At 40.8% G+C, this 14,186-nt stretch overlaps 1 protein-coding gene across 1 annotated transcript; it reads left to right on the plus strand.

Annotated features, from left to right (window-relative positions):
* Positions 1-664: 664 nt before the first annotated feature.
* LOC104079885 (muskelin-like) lies at positions 665-11,213 on the plus strand (the record flags this gene model as incomplete). The annotated part of the gene is made up of 3 exons (XM_009582070.1): positions 665-767; positions 9,004-9,058; positions 10,797-11,213. Coding segments are annotated over 3 exons (280 nt in total), but the record flags the coding sequence as incomplete, so codon positions are not given.
* Positions 11,214-14,186: the final 2,973 nt, after the last annotated feature.

Below are 14,186 nucleotides of genomic sequence, written 5' to 3' on the forward strand. Positions count from 1 at the left end.
ATTTTCTGAGGGCCATATTAACTTCTTCAGGGAATTCACAGAACTTACAGTTTCTGCTCATTAAAAGAAAATGAGAAAATAATGGTGGTGGTGCACAGGATTTTTACGTACATGTGCTCTTTCCAAAGGTGGGATATTAAGGCACAGTATTGATTGAATTCAGGGGTTTTCACCTCCATCGTCTCTTTTTCTGTTGTCTGGCAGAAGCAGAGAGCATTCTCCATCCCTGTACTTCCAGTTACGCTTCTGCGCAGTCCGGAATATAAATATCCCTGGGACTGGAGTGCTCAAGGCTTGCCTGTATCTAAACTGTGCTCCTCACATGAGGTGCTACTCATACCTTTATTTGTGGAAAACAAACTGTACTAAATGTTTTATATTTATGTATTACGAAGTTGCTATACATATGCTTTTGAACATTTTTAGTAAGAGTGTAATACTTTGCCGTTCTAACTCTCATACTCCCAAAAAACCCTCCTCTGTGTTTCAGTCTGGCTTGAAAGCACGTACTCCAGCAAATACGAGGCCAAGCTGCCATTAACATTGTTTTATTTGGAAATATTTAGCTGAAAGTTTCGTTTGATAAGTTTTGCTCTTTATAGAAATAGTATACTTAGTCCTGAAGGAAATGGTTGCACTCATGTTTTCTGTCTCTTCTTTGCAGGTTTGAAGAAAAAGCTCAGTCTGACCCTCTTAGTGCACTGAAGTACCTGCAGAATGATTTGTATGTAACTGTGGATCACTCAGACCCCGAGGAGACAAAAGAGGTAGTGATGAATGATTTTTGTCTTACTTATAAAGAAATGTGAACTGTGTTCTCATGTGGAAGCTTTAAGCCTCTTAAACCTTGTTTTTATTCCGTTTGAAAAAGCTCTACAGGTGCATGACACTTTACTATATCATATATTTCTCCGCACTGAAGATCATACCGCTTTAGAAACAGTCATTTTACAACTGCAGTTCCAGATAAAATAGCTTTTGCACTCATAATAGTGAAGACTAGGCCTTTGTTTTAATTCCAACGTACTGGTGTGTATTTTGGGAGCTTTAATTGAAATGTAAACTCTCTGAAATGTCACAAGTCTGTAGTTGGTTGTGTGGTAGAAAGTGAATAGAAACTCTTATTCACGCTGCCTTTTGGCTTGTCAATGTTAAATAGCTCTGGGGGAGGAAAGAGGTTTTTCTCTAGATGATAAGTATTTCTGGAAGTAGACTGTGTATATACATTGCTTGCTAACCTTAAACTCTTATTTCCTCTGCCTTTTGAATATTATCCAGTAGGCATGTTCTTTTATTTGTTCCAGGAATTTGTTCCCATTTCCTGTTTTGATTCCATTACCGCAGTACGTGTTGCTTTACAAAAAGGATTAAAGAAATAGTGAGAAGTGTCAGATAAGGTGGTTGATTTGACTCTGCCATTAATTTCCACATGGAACTTGTGGCAGCCAGCTGGATGTACAAGCGTTCAACTCCTGATGGGTAGATGAGGGAGGGGAGACCATGGTTCTTACTTTCTTCTTGCGTTAATGACTTTGGAAGTGATTTGACAGCTGCTTTTATAAAACTGCGATAGGAGAATGGGTGCTGTTATTCCATGCTGAGACTCTGGATTAAATCACTTAATCTGTTGGGTTTAACTCATTACTTTAGAGACAGAAAAAATCATTATACAGGCACTAAAAGCTTTTTTTGGGGGAATATCTGTTTTGCATATGCACAGTATAGGATTGTAGGGTTAGCAAAATCAAGAAAAAATATTCACTAATATCAGGATCTTGGAACTGGTTACATTTGTCATAAATTCTGGTTAGCCTTTTATAAACATCAAGTCCAATAAAACACTTAAGTGCTGTGCCTATAAGTTCTCTGTTAGATGGTTTGTCACTGAAATTGTCCCATATCAAGTACTTTCACATCTTTTCTAGCCATTTCTAGCATAGGAAAGACAAATAACAGATAATCCTGCTTTTCTTCAGCTGGAAAAGATGATTTCCCCCATGCAGCATGCTTCAAGGGGGCTCAGCCCAATTATGCCCTGTCTTACCAGTATCGTAGCAGTTTCCTCTTCCTAGCTGAACCTGTAATAACCTATAACATACAACCACCATTCTGATGCTCTCTTCCCCCCTTCTCCCTCCCACCCACTATAAGACTGCGTCCTGTGTTCTCTGATCTCACTTTTTCTCCATGTCATACCTGCCTTCTGGTAGCCCCGTCGCGCCTGTGGAGGCCATGTCTCTCTTTGGCCAGTTACTCCTGACGAGATCTTGCATCTCATGGCTGGCTGTGCCTTTTTATTGCTTGAATAGAAAACATTTGTGGTGTGATCAGCAAGCTCCTCTCCTTTTAGTTCTTGCTGCCTCCTGTCACCAGCAGACCAAAGGAACTGCCATGTTGGCTGCGCATTGTGCACATCTGGAAATAATGTAATATTCTACATTTGATGTTCCCAGTTCAGTGTGTAGTATTTAACTTGTCCGCCCTGTAACAATGAAGAATTTACCTGACAGCGTGGACTCCTCTGAGATTTTGGAGAAAAGTAGTAGCTTTATCACACAGGGTAGAAATAGAATAAAATGTTTAAAAAAAAAAAAAAAAGCCCTTTTCACAGAGCGTACTGATGTTCTGCAAGTTAATGATCCGGTGTATGAGCTTAGGTAGGCTCAGTCCAACTGAGTGAATATATTGTGAATCCTTTCTCTGCAGGCCTAATGTCTGATCCGAACAAAATTCAGTAGCTTCTGTCCATCGTGTTGGTCCATTGGATCAACACATACCGCTCAGCAGAATTAAAGCTTCGGTTCCAGTGGTCTCCTAAAAACATTTAACGATTTCTGGGAGGCTTTTTTGTTTGTGGGTTGGGTTTTTGGTTTTGGTTTTGGTTTGGTTTTTTTGTTTCTGTTTGTTTTATGGGTGGTTTTTTGTTTTGTTTTTGGGTTTGGGTTTGTTTGGGGTTTTTTTCTTTCCAAATTGTGCTGGTCAAAAAGCTTTAACTTTCAAAGCTTTTTACGCTGGACAGATCTGCCAGGTATATGGCACAGAGCCAGCTACTGCACTGGTACTGACTGGGTGTCTTTCCAGTTGACGTCAATTTACCTTCTGGTTATCACATTGAGTTGGCTTTTTGCTCTGTTACTACATCTTCAAATAGCTCTTGTGTTTTCCAAAGGACTGACACAGGCTTTTTGGATTCCATATCAACTTTCAACCCCCAGTTTGATTGTGTATCTCAGCCCAGACACCTACATATTCTGTCTTTATTTGTAGTTGAGATCGTCTGAATTAGTTATCTGATTGGTTTGCTCTGTGCTGCCTACAGGCACTGAACATTGTAAGGCATCTTAGCGTCGCAAGTCTTAAGGGAATTGCTTTTTCCCTGTTCTTCTCCCTCTCTCCAAGGCAACTGTTAAATTTTGGAAGGACCAAGCTGAATAGGTTTATCGTCGACTTTATGCTACAGTTCTCTTAGAGACCAGTCTATATGGTTTCATGTTTTATGGATTGAGATATGGGTAGTGTTATATAATATTACAAGCAGAATTTCACTTTGAGGTAAGGCTTACTTGCCTTATAATAGAAGTAATTTCTTCTAACTTTGTTAGGCAAGCCTCTTCAGCTGTTTTGAGTTGGATGCCAAAGAAAATAAACAGACTGTTCTTGAAACTTTGTCGTTAGTAACCAGTTTTGTTTAAAGTAGCATGAATGATTGACAGTAGGAACATACCCCCAGATTTTGGTTCCTTTGTTGTGAATTTTAGGGATGTTAATAGGATTATAGTTTTATTTCCTTTTTTATTGTTCTAAAGTGAAGTAGATGCCTGCAAGTAATGGCTATCGTACGGGTACATGTTTTAGTAGCCACAGGCTTTATGCCAGCTCTGTTCCTGCTGTTGCCCACAAATGCAGATCCAGTTCTCTTTAACTGTGATTCTGCTTGAAGTTGCTTAAACCTCTTCAGTTAGTTCAGTGTTTTCAGATCAGTGAATCTTTTTTTACTGGCTGTGGATTAATAGCTCTGACACTGTATGTAAAGGAAGGTAGATCCCCAGAGCACATGGAAGTTTGTGCATGTATTCTAGTTCATGGAGAGATTTAAGTTGTATGAAAGACTGGCATTTGTTGGTGTAAAAATTTCTGGTGACATGGGTGTTCTGTGTCATATACACGCAGATGTGCATTTGGTGGTGGTTCGGAAGTAGAAGCTTTTAAAGGTAAAAGGATGGTCAAAATAGAAAATCAAAATGGATTCCAAGTTTTGTACTTATGTCAAGGAAAAAACACGTGCTATTAAAGCACAGAAACATCAGTAGATCACATACAAGGCTAAAGGTGTTGTTCTTTGAACACCGGAGTAATCAACCCAGAACTTAGTGGGCTATAGAAGAAATCAAGACGATACAAAAAATGGCCAGTGCTGCCCGAGTAAAGGAGAGTAAGGTGATTTTGTACATGGAGATTGAGATTCAACTACTGATGAAGCTCAATCCCATGATTGCTGTAAACCAGATACAAAGTGCAAGTAAAACTTGCAGTATGTTTTTCTTGGAGCATGGCAGGAGAAAGAGCAAGGACCTGGAGGCCAATTTGAGGCCTGACTAGCTTGTAGGCTGAGGCTGGAGGCCCCTGTTCAAGGCTGCTTCATACTTTCCATTCTTAAGACCTTGTCTGTAATAAATTTGCCAGATAAAGCCAGCGGGGCCCAAAAGTATTGTTTGAGTCTGCATTAGACTGATATTTCTGGGAAAATTGAAGCCCAAATGGGAAAAATAGTTCTAGGAAGGAGCTAAGAAAAGCATGCTTCTCTTCTTCGTGTCCTGCTGTGATTCTTTGTAAAGCCTCAGAGTCTGAGTGCTGCAGGAGCAGAGGCTTTAGAGCCAAGGAGCCTTTACAAAAACAGCGTTCAGCCTTCCCAACTTCAGCTAGTGTCGGCTCCGTCCTCAAAGAATTTGAGCTTATCGTTGCTTCTTTGAGCCTACGCTATGAGGCACCATTCCGACAGAACTGGTCAAAGCTGAGAAACCGTTTTACGCTGTGATCTGAGCACTCGCCGTACAGACATTACGGAGGAGGAATTGTGCCTGATTCATACGACCTGCCGGGTATCCCAAACAGGAGTTACTCATTCCCCCTTAGTGTTAACAGTTTAATTTGCGCAAAAGGCAGAGGCGTGCAGCAAATATACTAAAACTTGCATGGGTTGCCACGTGGCAGAACTGCTTTTTTGCTGTAGGTAGAAACCTAGATAAAGTACACACAACTGCTAAAAGAACAATAATGTTGGAAACATGAAGGCCGTAAGTTGGAAAATGCCAGAATTAATATTACCCAGGTAGCCTTAATTTGGCCTCTTTCTGAATGTGGTTGATTATATTAGTTAACCTTATATTAGTTAGCCAGATATATATAACTAATGCACCAGATGCATAACTAATATAGCCTTATATTAGTTAACCAGATGTATTTATCTCTAAGGAGCCCCTGCCTCGGTTTGGAAGCTGGGTTGGATCTCCAGGAGAGAAGTTAATTGTATAAGGAAGGGAACTGTTTTCTTTTGAATGGAGGCTTAATTTGGAGTGGATGAAGCCAGTGAGCCAAAGGGATTGTTGGAAGAAAATGGGTGGTGATGTGATTAAAGCAGTTGGGTGCTTCTGCGGGATAATTGAATTCTGGTCCTGCCTCTGTACCAGAGTTACTATGTGACGTTAAGCAAATCGTTTTTCCTAGATGGTCATTAATCGGGTCTTTCATCCTGGTGCCTGATGGGAGAGATCTGAGGTGTGATTTGCTTGAGGGCTTTGCTCTTCTGGCTGCAAGTGAATTCAGAAGAAGCTGTGTAATACTAAGTATTCTGAAAAATCGGATCCTGGTAGTTTCAAATAGGGGACCCAAAATTAATCAGAGTTTGAAGTGCTATGTGTTATGATAACAATTAATACAACAGAAAAAATGATGAAGAAATAAATTCCTTCTTTAGAGCAGAGTTTGAACTTCATGAAGAAAATACTGCATTGGATACGTGCTGTGAACGGTGTGTAGGAGACCTGGTCTTGAGTAAGCAGTAACCGTCCTACGAGCTGGGGGAACGTCACAGGGTTAGCTGGCATTGTAATGCAAATGCAGAGTGAACCAGCTTAGGCTCAGTGCTGTCCATAACTGATGTGCTTGACTTTTCTATCCAGAAAGTGCTTTTTGAATGTGAGATGATACATAAAATACAATTTCGTAACAAAGAACAAACCTCAAGGTTAACTGAAGTGCGGTGTCATCAGTGAAGAAGGAGAGAAGATAATCCTTCCCTACAAAGCTGGAAGGAAACTTGCAGCCATGAAAATCCATCATGCGTAGTGCAGATGAGGCTGGAATATTTGGCAGAGGGTCTTTTCAATGCCTTTTTGGTCTCGGTTCAGGAAGTTACTAGCTGCATCCTGCATCCTGCTTGTATGGTCTCTTAGTTGAGCATCTTGAGACCCAGCCTCAAGCACAGCTTGCTTTCTGTTTACAGCAGGATGGCTGCCGGCGTTGCTGGGGGAGGCAAGGGAACCCCTTGAAGCATGTGGCATCTGCTTTGTCATGGCATAGCCAGCTTCGTGTGCTACCAGGCAGTTGGCAATTGCCCGTAAGGCAATTGCGTGAGCAGGAAAGGCAGGCCCGTAAGGCAATTGCGTGAGCAGGAAAGATAGCCAGGACATGGCATTCGCTATCAGAAGCAGCACAGATTTAGCTACTGGTTTCATTGGAACTTTTGGAGCTATTTATGCTGGGCATCTGTTTAAGTAACGTTGCTGATTCGGAGCCAAACAACTTTTACAAGTTACACTAGCAGTGCAATAGATATGTAGCATTGCAATCCCTTTTGATTTCATACAACCAGACCTCTCACTCAAGAGGGTACTTAATCAACCTCTTCCCCTTGTTCTGCAGTCTGTCAATCCTGTATCTTTCTAACCTTAAAAACTTCCAGTGTTAGCTTCCCCTGATAGCCTCCCCAAAAGATGCAAACTTACTGCGGCCCACTACGGTCCTTATTTTAGACTGTTTTTAGTTTTTTTTTTCCTTGATGTCAGTTGAAACTGATCTTGCTGAAGTGTTTTTGTGGCTTCTTGCACTTAGTTGTAGGTTTACCTTTTTGTACTGGCCTTTTACATTTGTGACTTTTTGCAGTTTCATCCTTGGACATTCTTCTGTGGAGGCTCTGCAACCTTGACTCCTTTTTTATAGAGCTTGATTTTCAGACTACTTGATTTTTTTTCTAGTGCTTTCCTCATATGTTGCTAATTGATACGGGGCATCCAAATGTTGCCTTGTTGTAGATGAGACTTAGGAGCCTTGATAACAGCAGGAGTACTTTATTTATTTGAAGATCCTACTCCTTTTCATGCATTTTCTATGCATTTGTCATTTTTACAATAGGATGATACTGATCTATTATAACTCCTAAATGCATTTTCACAGAGCCTGTGTACCCTAACCTGTTTCGTACAGCTGATTTTTCCTGATCCTAGTGAATTGCACCTTGATCCATCATGGTTTGTGTTGATTTGCGCTTGGCCCTAGTGAATTGCACCTTGATCCATCATGGATCAAGCTGGATGAAATGGAAAAACAGTCTGAAGCCTGTCTGCTACCATGCTGGCAGTCTGTCTGAGCGTGGTATAATAAGGTCTGTGGACTCAGTGAACGTGTTGTGTTCTGTCAAGCAGGTTATCACTGAAAACCCAGAATATGCTGACCCTGGGGCACAGATGAATCATTTCTGATTCATGGTTCCATTTTGATGTTAAACCATTGATGGCTACCCACACTAAAGTTATTTGACCTATTTGCCATTCCTTTTAGCTTAATCTAGGTGATGCCTCGATAATTTGCCTTAAATATCATATAAAAGTATCAGAAGTCCTATGAAAGTCAAATGGACAATGTCTATTGCCAAGTCCCATCCGCAGGGCCTGCTGCCCTGTTGTGGAAGAAATCAGATTGAGGTGATATAATGTGTTGTTGCCAAATCCACACTGGCTGCTACTCATCACCTTGTCCACTCCTAGATGCCTTCAAATTGTCTGTGTTCGTTTTTTTTCTTGAAATTGAAATTTAACTGGTGGATGTGTAATTCCTGGCTGTTCTTCCCACTCCTTCCCTGTACATATTTGCTTCTCTTCTGTTTCCCCCCCCTTCTTTCCTTCCAGCTGTGTGCTGTAAAGACACACAGACAGGAGACAAAAGATTACAAGCCTTTAAGGGATCGGCTTATTCTTTAAGGATCGGCTAATTCTTTAAGGAAACATGACAAAGCACTAAGCTTTGCTGCAACATGGGTAACTGAAAACAGTAGCCAGGAGCAGAGGAAGATACTGTGTTCACTGTCTGTCAGTAAGACGTAAACGGAGAATAAAACCGTGAATGTGTTACCTGAAACGTTTTTACTTGCGATTCTCATGTTCCCAAGCAAGGAACTTTTTTTTTTTTTTCAGTTAAAAAGACGTTGCCTTAAACTTAAATATGAGCTTCTCTGGCAGTTCAGAAAGGTTGTTGCCATTTAAAGCTTTCTCTGTGTTCACGAAGTTCATGCCGCACTGTAGCGGTTACCCTGTTTTCATGCCATCTAATCCTTGCTCGCTGAGACGGTACCACGTTCATCCCTGAGAACGTTGTTGTGTGGAAGAGGCTCTATCTTATTTCTGCACTGTGATATCTGCCAGAGAGGCCAAGAAGTATATATAAAAAATTAGCTTTTAGGGCTCCCAGTCAAGTACCTTTCATTGCATCAATGCTGCTCTAATTCTAGGAAAAACCATCCAACTTGCTCGGCCAAGGTGACAAATTTTATTACTCATATGAAAGTGTCCGCTGCTGTTATTCACATGAATGGCACCGTAGTTCTAAGGATTGTGCAAAGAAAACCTGGCAACTCTAAAGCCACTTGAACATCTATGAATCTTTTGGGTTTTTTTCTGTGCAGTTAATAACACTTTTTTTTTTTTTGTCCCTCCACCTCCTCTTCTGCAGTTTCAGCTTCTTGCCTCAGCATTATTTAAGTCTGGCTCGGATTTCACCACTCTTGGTGAGTATTGTGTATCAGAAGAATTATACTAAGTATGTTCTCTCCGATAAAGATCATTACTATTAGTTTCTACTGGTTTTTTTTATATCAAATGTTATAGTTCGTATGAATATTGTAGGCCCTTTTTGGTGCCACTACTTAGACATTTGAGAGATTATTTATAATGACCAGTGTCCAATGCCTCGAGCCCATATTTAAAACATCTGTCACCAGCGGTTTTAAACCCATACCTCCCGGGAATCATTTTCTGTCTCTTATTACATCTGATGCTTCACTGTTACCCAAATAAACAGAAGCTTTGGTCAGAATGCAGCACCTCCTGTCATGTCACTTTGGAATCTCACAGCATGGCTACGGCTCTGTTTGCTGTGATAACTGCAATTCCTGGAGTAGTTTGGTTCGCTCTGTTCTTTGCAAAACTAGTTCTTTGGGCAGAATGTCAAGAGTGAAGAAAACAGTGGCGTGTAGGGCTGGAAACAGGAGGTCTGAGCCAAAGCCATAATTTGTTTCACTATTCTATCCAGTTAACTCTCTTAAACAGTTGAGAGAGTAATCCTGGGCAAGCTATAGGAAGGCTATAGGCATAACCTACATTCTTGTAATAATGTCCTCAAGTTACCGAGCTCTTGCTAGGAGCATGGATGACTTCAGTTTTTGACAAATGTAATTCCCAATCTAAGGAACTGAGGGAAGAAAAAAGCCCCCTGCACTATCAGCCTTGCTGGATAAGGACGCTCTGCTGAGCTTGTGCGGTTTGGAAGACGTTATCTAGTTCATGCTGTAAGATGAATTTCTTAAAGGAAGAAAACCCAAGTTTCAGAAAGTTGTTTTTACTCTAGTTTTAAGTGTTTTAAAAGATGAATTAGTTCTTGACACAATACAATACTTTATTCAGAGGTTGGCTTTACAGATAGGAGGATACATACATGAAGTGGTACTTCTAAAAGAAAACAAAAAAACCCAAGCCCTCCTTGATTTGATTAACTTGGTTGACTTTGATTAACTGAAGAGTGAGTTCACTGAATTAAAAAGCATTCCTTTGAGATACCAGTGATTGAAATAATACAAAGCAGAGGAAATCGTTGTATGCCTGCTCTATTGTTGCTGTTGATGGTTTAAGTATGGGGATTTGGATAAACAATGCTTCTGCAGACTAAACCCTCTCCTGTTGGGAGGCGGCACTTCACAAAACTGGTTTGCGAAGCACCCTTGTGCCAAGATGCAGCCTGGGTCCTCGGTATGAGTGCAGTGATCAAATAGCATCTCTGACTTGGGACTCCTACCATCAACAGAGCTTATCTCAAGAAAAACTGCAAGCAATACAAGTACCAGTTCTGCTTAAGACCGTAGTGAAAATAATGAGGAAAGCCTGAGGACAGAAGAAATGAGGCACCAAATAAAAATAGCTACACAGATTTTGTTTTCTGGGACATCAGAGCCAGTCCCCTGCGGACTCTTGCTTCCCCCATTTCTTCAGGACTGTCAGTGAGCTTGACAGCTGTTTGCGTATTACTTTTTACGGCATTTTGATTGCAGTGTTGGCTTGGGGTGACGAGATCCCTGCGTGTATATGCACATAGTAGTGCGACAGAGAGCTGGCAGCCTTGTTAGTTAGTTGAGGCAGAAGTAGCAAATAGTTAATACCCGTCCAAAATGGACAACTGGCATACTCCACAGCTAAACTGAGCATTTAAAGTAGTGAGCACTGACTTGCTTTCCCCTTTTCTTCCTCCCCCAGGATTTTCAGATGTTGACCACACGTATGCGCAGAGAACTCAGCTGTTTGATACACTAGTCAACTTCTTTCCAGACAACATGACCCCTCCTAAAGGCAACCTGGTAGACCTCATCACACTGTAATGGAGCAATCACTGGACATGTGGAAGAGGGGAAAAGCATCCATTTTCAGTATTTTAATTTTTTTACTGCATTGATTGACTGCTGGGATGAAGTAATATAGTAACCCCTAGGTGTTTGAAAGGGGTTTTATACTTGTATGGTGAATCCCTGAAGCTTTTCCCTTGGAGTAGGTTAATAAAATGTAACTGACGTACTTTTGACTAAATATATATATTTTTTCTGACTTTGGATTTTGAGTTAGCAAATGTAAGATGAAAAGGTGGGGGGAAAGAAAAAAAATAAAACCCAATCATGCAGTGATCATTTTTGCCTGTAGGGGAAAATTGAGGTTTGTGGGTTGTCTGGAATTAAAGATGATGGGTTTTATTTTGGGTTTCGTGAGAAAAGGGTGGAGGTTGTTCTTTGCTCATTTGTAGCTAGTCATGATATATTGCTTTATCCTACAACTCCATCCTCAGCAGCTGAATAACTTGGCGGCAGGACACTGGCACGCGTTGGGGTAATAGTAATGTATGTGTCTTGAGTCTTGTAATCACAGTGTGTCATGTGAAGGGGAGCACGTGTTACAAATTATCTGTCTCCTTGTCCCAGAGCTGGGCTGACAGTAGTATCTTAATTGCATCTGATATCTGGTCTAAAACTAAATACCTAAATGCCTATCTTCGGTTCTCTGGATACTTCCACTTAAACCTGACAGGCAAGTGGGAACCTCAGAGAAACCGCTGGAAAACGTGAGTGCAGTCATCATCTGCACCGGCCCCTTTTCAGGGTTTGTTCTGTTTTCACTGCCGTGCTCTTAAAAAAAACCACGCAGGTCCTCGCAGAGCCCGGCAGAACTGGGTCTTCCACCACACGCACACCCAACCTCTGCAACCTGACTCTGGGTTGGGTGTAGGATTTCTGAAGCAGATTGTCTTCGTTTACATGCACCTATGCTTCTGTGTGTGTTTGTCAATGTGTAAATGTAAAGAGGATTGCTCCGAACAGCTTGTCTCGTTCCTATGTAGTGCAGTTCATTCACTTTTAAATGCATTTTAGACCTAGATCTGAATGTGAGGGAGGTCTTTTTAGCATAAATCTCTTTGAAAGCAAGCTGATGCATATGCATAGAAAATATATGCTTCCTCGCTGAAAGCCTTCTTTATAAATAAGGTAAGGGCTTGGTGCTGCACTATGAAGTGGAATGAAGGATACGCATACCCAGCATTAGAAACTCTTCGCATTCGGTGTCAGCGAGCATTCAGTACAAACTGGCAGATGTAAATATTTATATGAGACTGCAAAGCTTTATGTCCAGAAATGTTCGTGCCGGTAGGGTATCATTGCTGCACTCACTGTGGCTACACGACTCCTGTTGAACTTGATGGAAGTCTTGTGTGTGCAAAGATGATTTGAACTCTTGAAATAAAGAGTTAGTGAAGTGTCTTTTTCAGAGCTCGAGTGTCTGCTTGCTTTGATTGCATTGTATTGCCTCTTTATCATGTTCTTTGTGTGACTTTTGTAGTCCTGGTACGTTAGAAATAAATTTAAAAACTCATACTAGTGTTTAATCACTTAGAAATGAACAATATATTAGAGGCTGGGCTTTGCTTTGTCTTCAGGGAGGACTATACAAATAGAGCATTTTTAAGTAACCTGTAACTTGAGACTGTTTAGACATTGTATACTTCAGTGGATGGCAAATCAGATGTCTCTGGAAGAATCCACTCAGTACATAGTGCAGTAAATGAAACCTGATAAAATTGTTTCTTTGAAACATTGCATACTTTTTTTTCCAGTGACATGGAAAGTTTTACGTCACTGCTAGGCTTTACGATGTGCTACCTTTGCTGATGCTTTGTTAACTAGTTAAAGTAGAGCTTATATGGTACGAATGTAGATACCGACGGTGCTATACCGGGGGAATATTCCAGTTGAGGCGTTGTTTCCATTGAGATTGAACTGAGCACTTTTAATGCAACCAGCCAAAATGCCGCAGCTCTCTAGTACTTAAAATTTTAGTGCTGTTGTGCTCCCTTATCACTTGATTTCATTGCCTGTGAATTCTCCAACTTCAGCCAGATGATTAACTGCTTTTTGTGACAGTTTAATAAGAGCTTGGTTGATTAGAAAACTTTTACGTGTACACCTTCGGTGACTACGTGTGAGGCCGAGCCCAAAAGATAGAACTAGACTGAGGAGCCCGGGTGAGCACACAGTGGAAGTTTTTAGGAATGCCAAAAGCTTTGTGAATGGTGTTACTGGTGAGCAGTGCATCGTGTCAGGCTTGGTTTGTGTTATAGAAATTTGATAAAAACTCATTGTCCTCTGCGTTGGGGGGTGCATGCAAAGCCTGACAGCCTGGATCAGTTTTTTGTAGCATAGTGTAAATGAAAGATTTGTCTGAGCGAGGTGAACGTTGCTTCTGCAGGACTGACAATCCCAGCTAATGAGAGCACTTCAGGATGATCAAATATTGACCTACCTTTATCCTGAGCAGATCGATTTCAGCTCGCACAAGTACAGTTTATGGATTACAGCTGGTGATTAACCAGCAAAAACTATTTGCTCAGCTTCGGAGTATTTTTTGAGCAGCAGAGGCACCCTGTGGCCAGAGAGGTTAATCCAAAGTGAAGATTTCTTGTGGCTTTGCCAAGGGTCTTCCCTGGTTCTGTGTCCTTAAAGCTAGGAGTGAAAATTAAATGATTTCTTTGCATTGGTGTATGCTACACTACCTGATTTAAAAACTAATTAAAAATTCTGAGCAGTGAAGTATAAATTTCCTTTCAAAATAAGCCAGTTATTGACAAGCAGTTACAGGGAGAGTTTGACTTTAATTACATGCAGATCTTTAAAGATACTGGTGATATTCCAGGGAGGCGTTAGATGTGAGCATTACAGAAATACTGAAGTACAAACAGAAAAGAAACCTACGTGATCTGAAAACAGCCACCTGAAAATGTTTCACAGTGCATGCAATGTTATAAATACACAAGCGGTACGTGAAAAGTCTTCGAGCCTCACCCTTACTGCCTGCAGGCTGTAGCAGAGACAGCCTTTTAGCTTAGACAAGGCAAACATACTGTATTTGCCTTTACCTTATATTATGAAGTGACTTTATGCGGTGTTAAATCCATACACAATCTTTGCACTACAGTAGTTTATCTCTAAATTATGTGTTAACTTGTAAATAAGGTATTGCAAAAGAAAGCATCATTACTTGTCAGAGAGGGACTTATGATTGGGTTCTTTAAAGCCAAAGTTACAAGGTTCTGGTATATTTTTTTGA

Source organism: Fulmarus glacialis, unplaced genomic scaffold, assembly GCF_000690835.1.
Source record: "Fulmarus glacialis isolate BGI_N327 unplaced genomic scaffold, ASM69083v1 scaffold5290, whole genome shotgun sequence".
Taxonomy (NCBI): Eukaryota; Metazoa; Chordata; class Aves; order Procellariiformes; family Procellariidae; genus Fulmarus; species Fulmarus glacialis.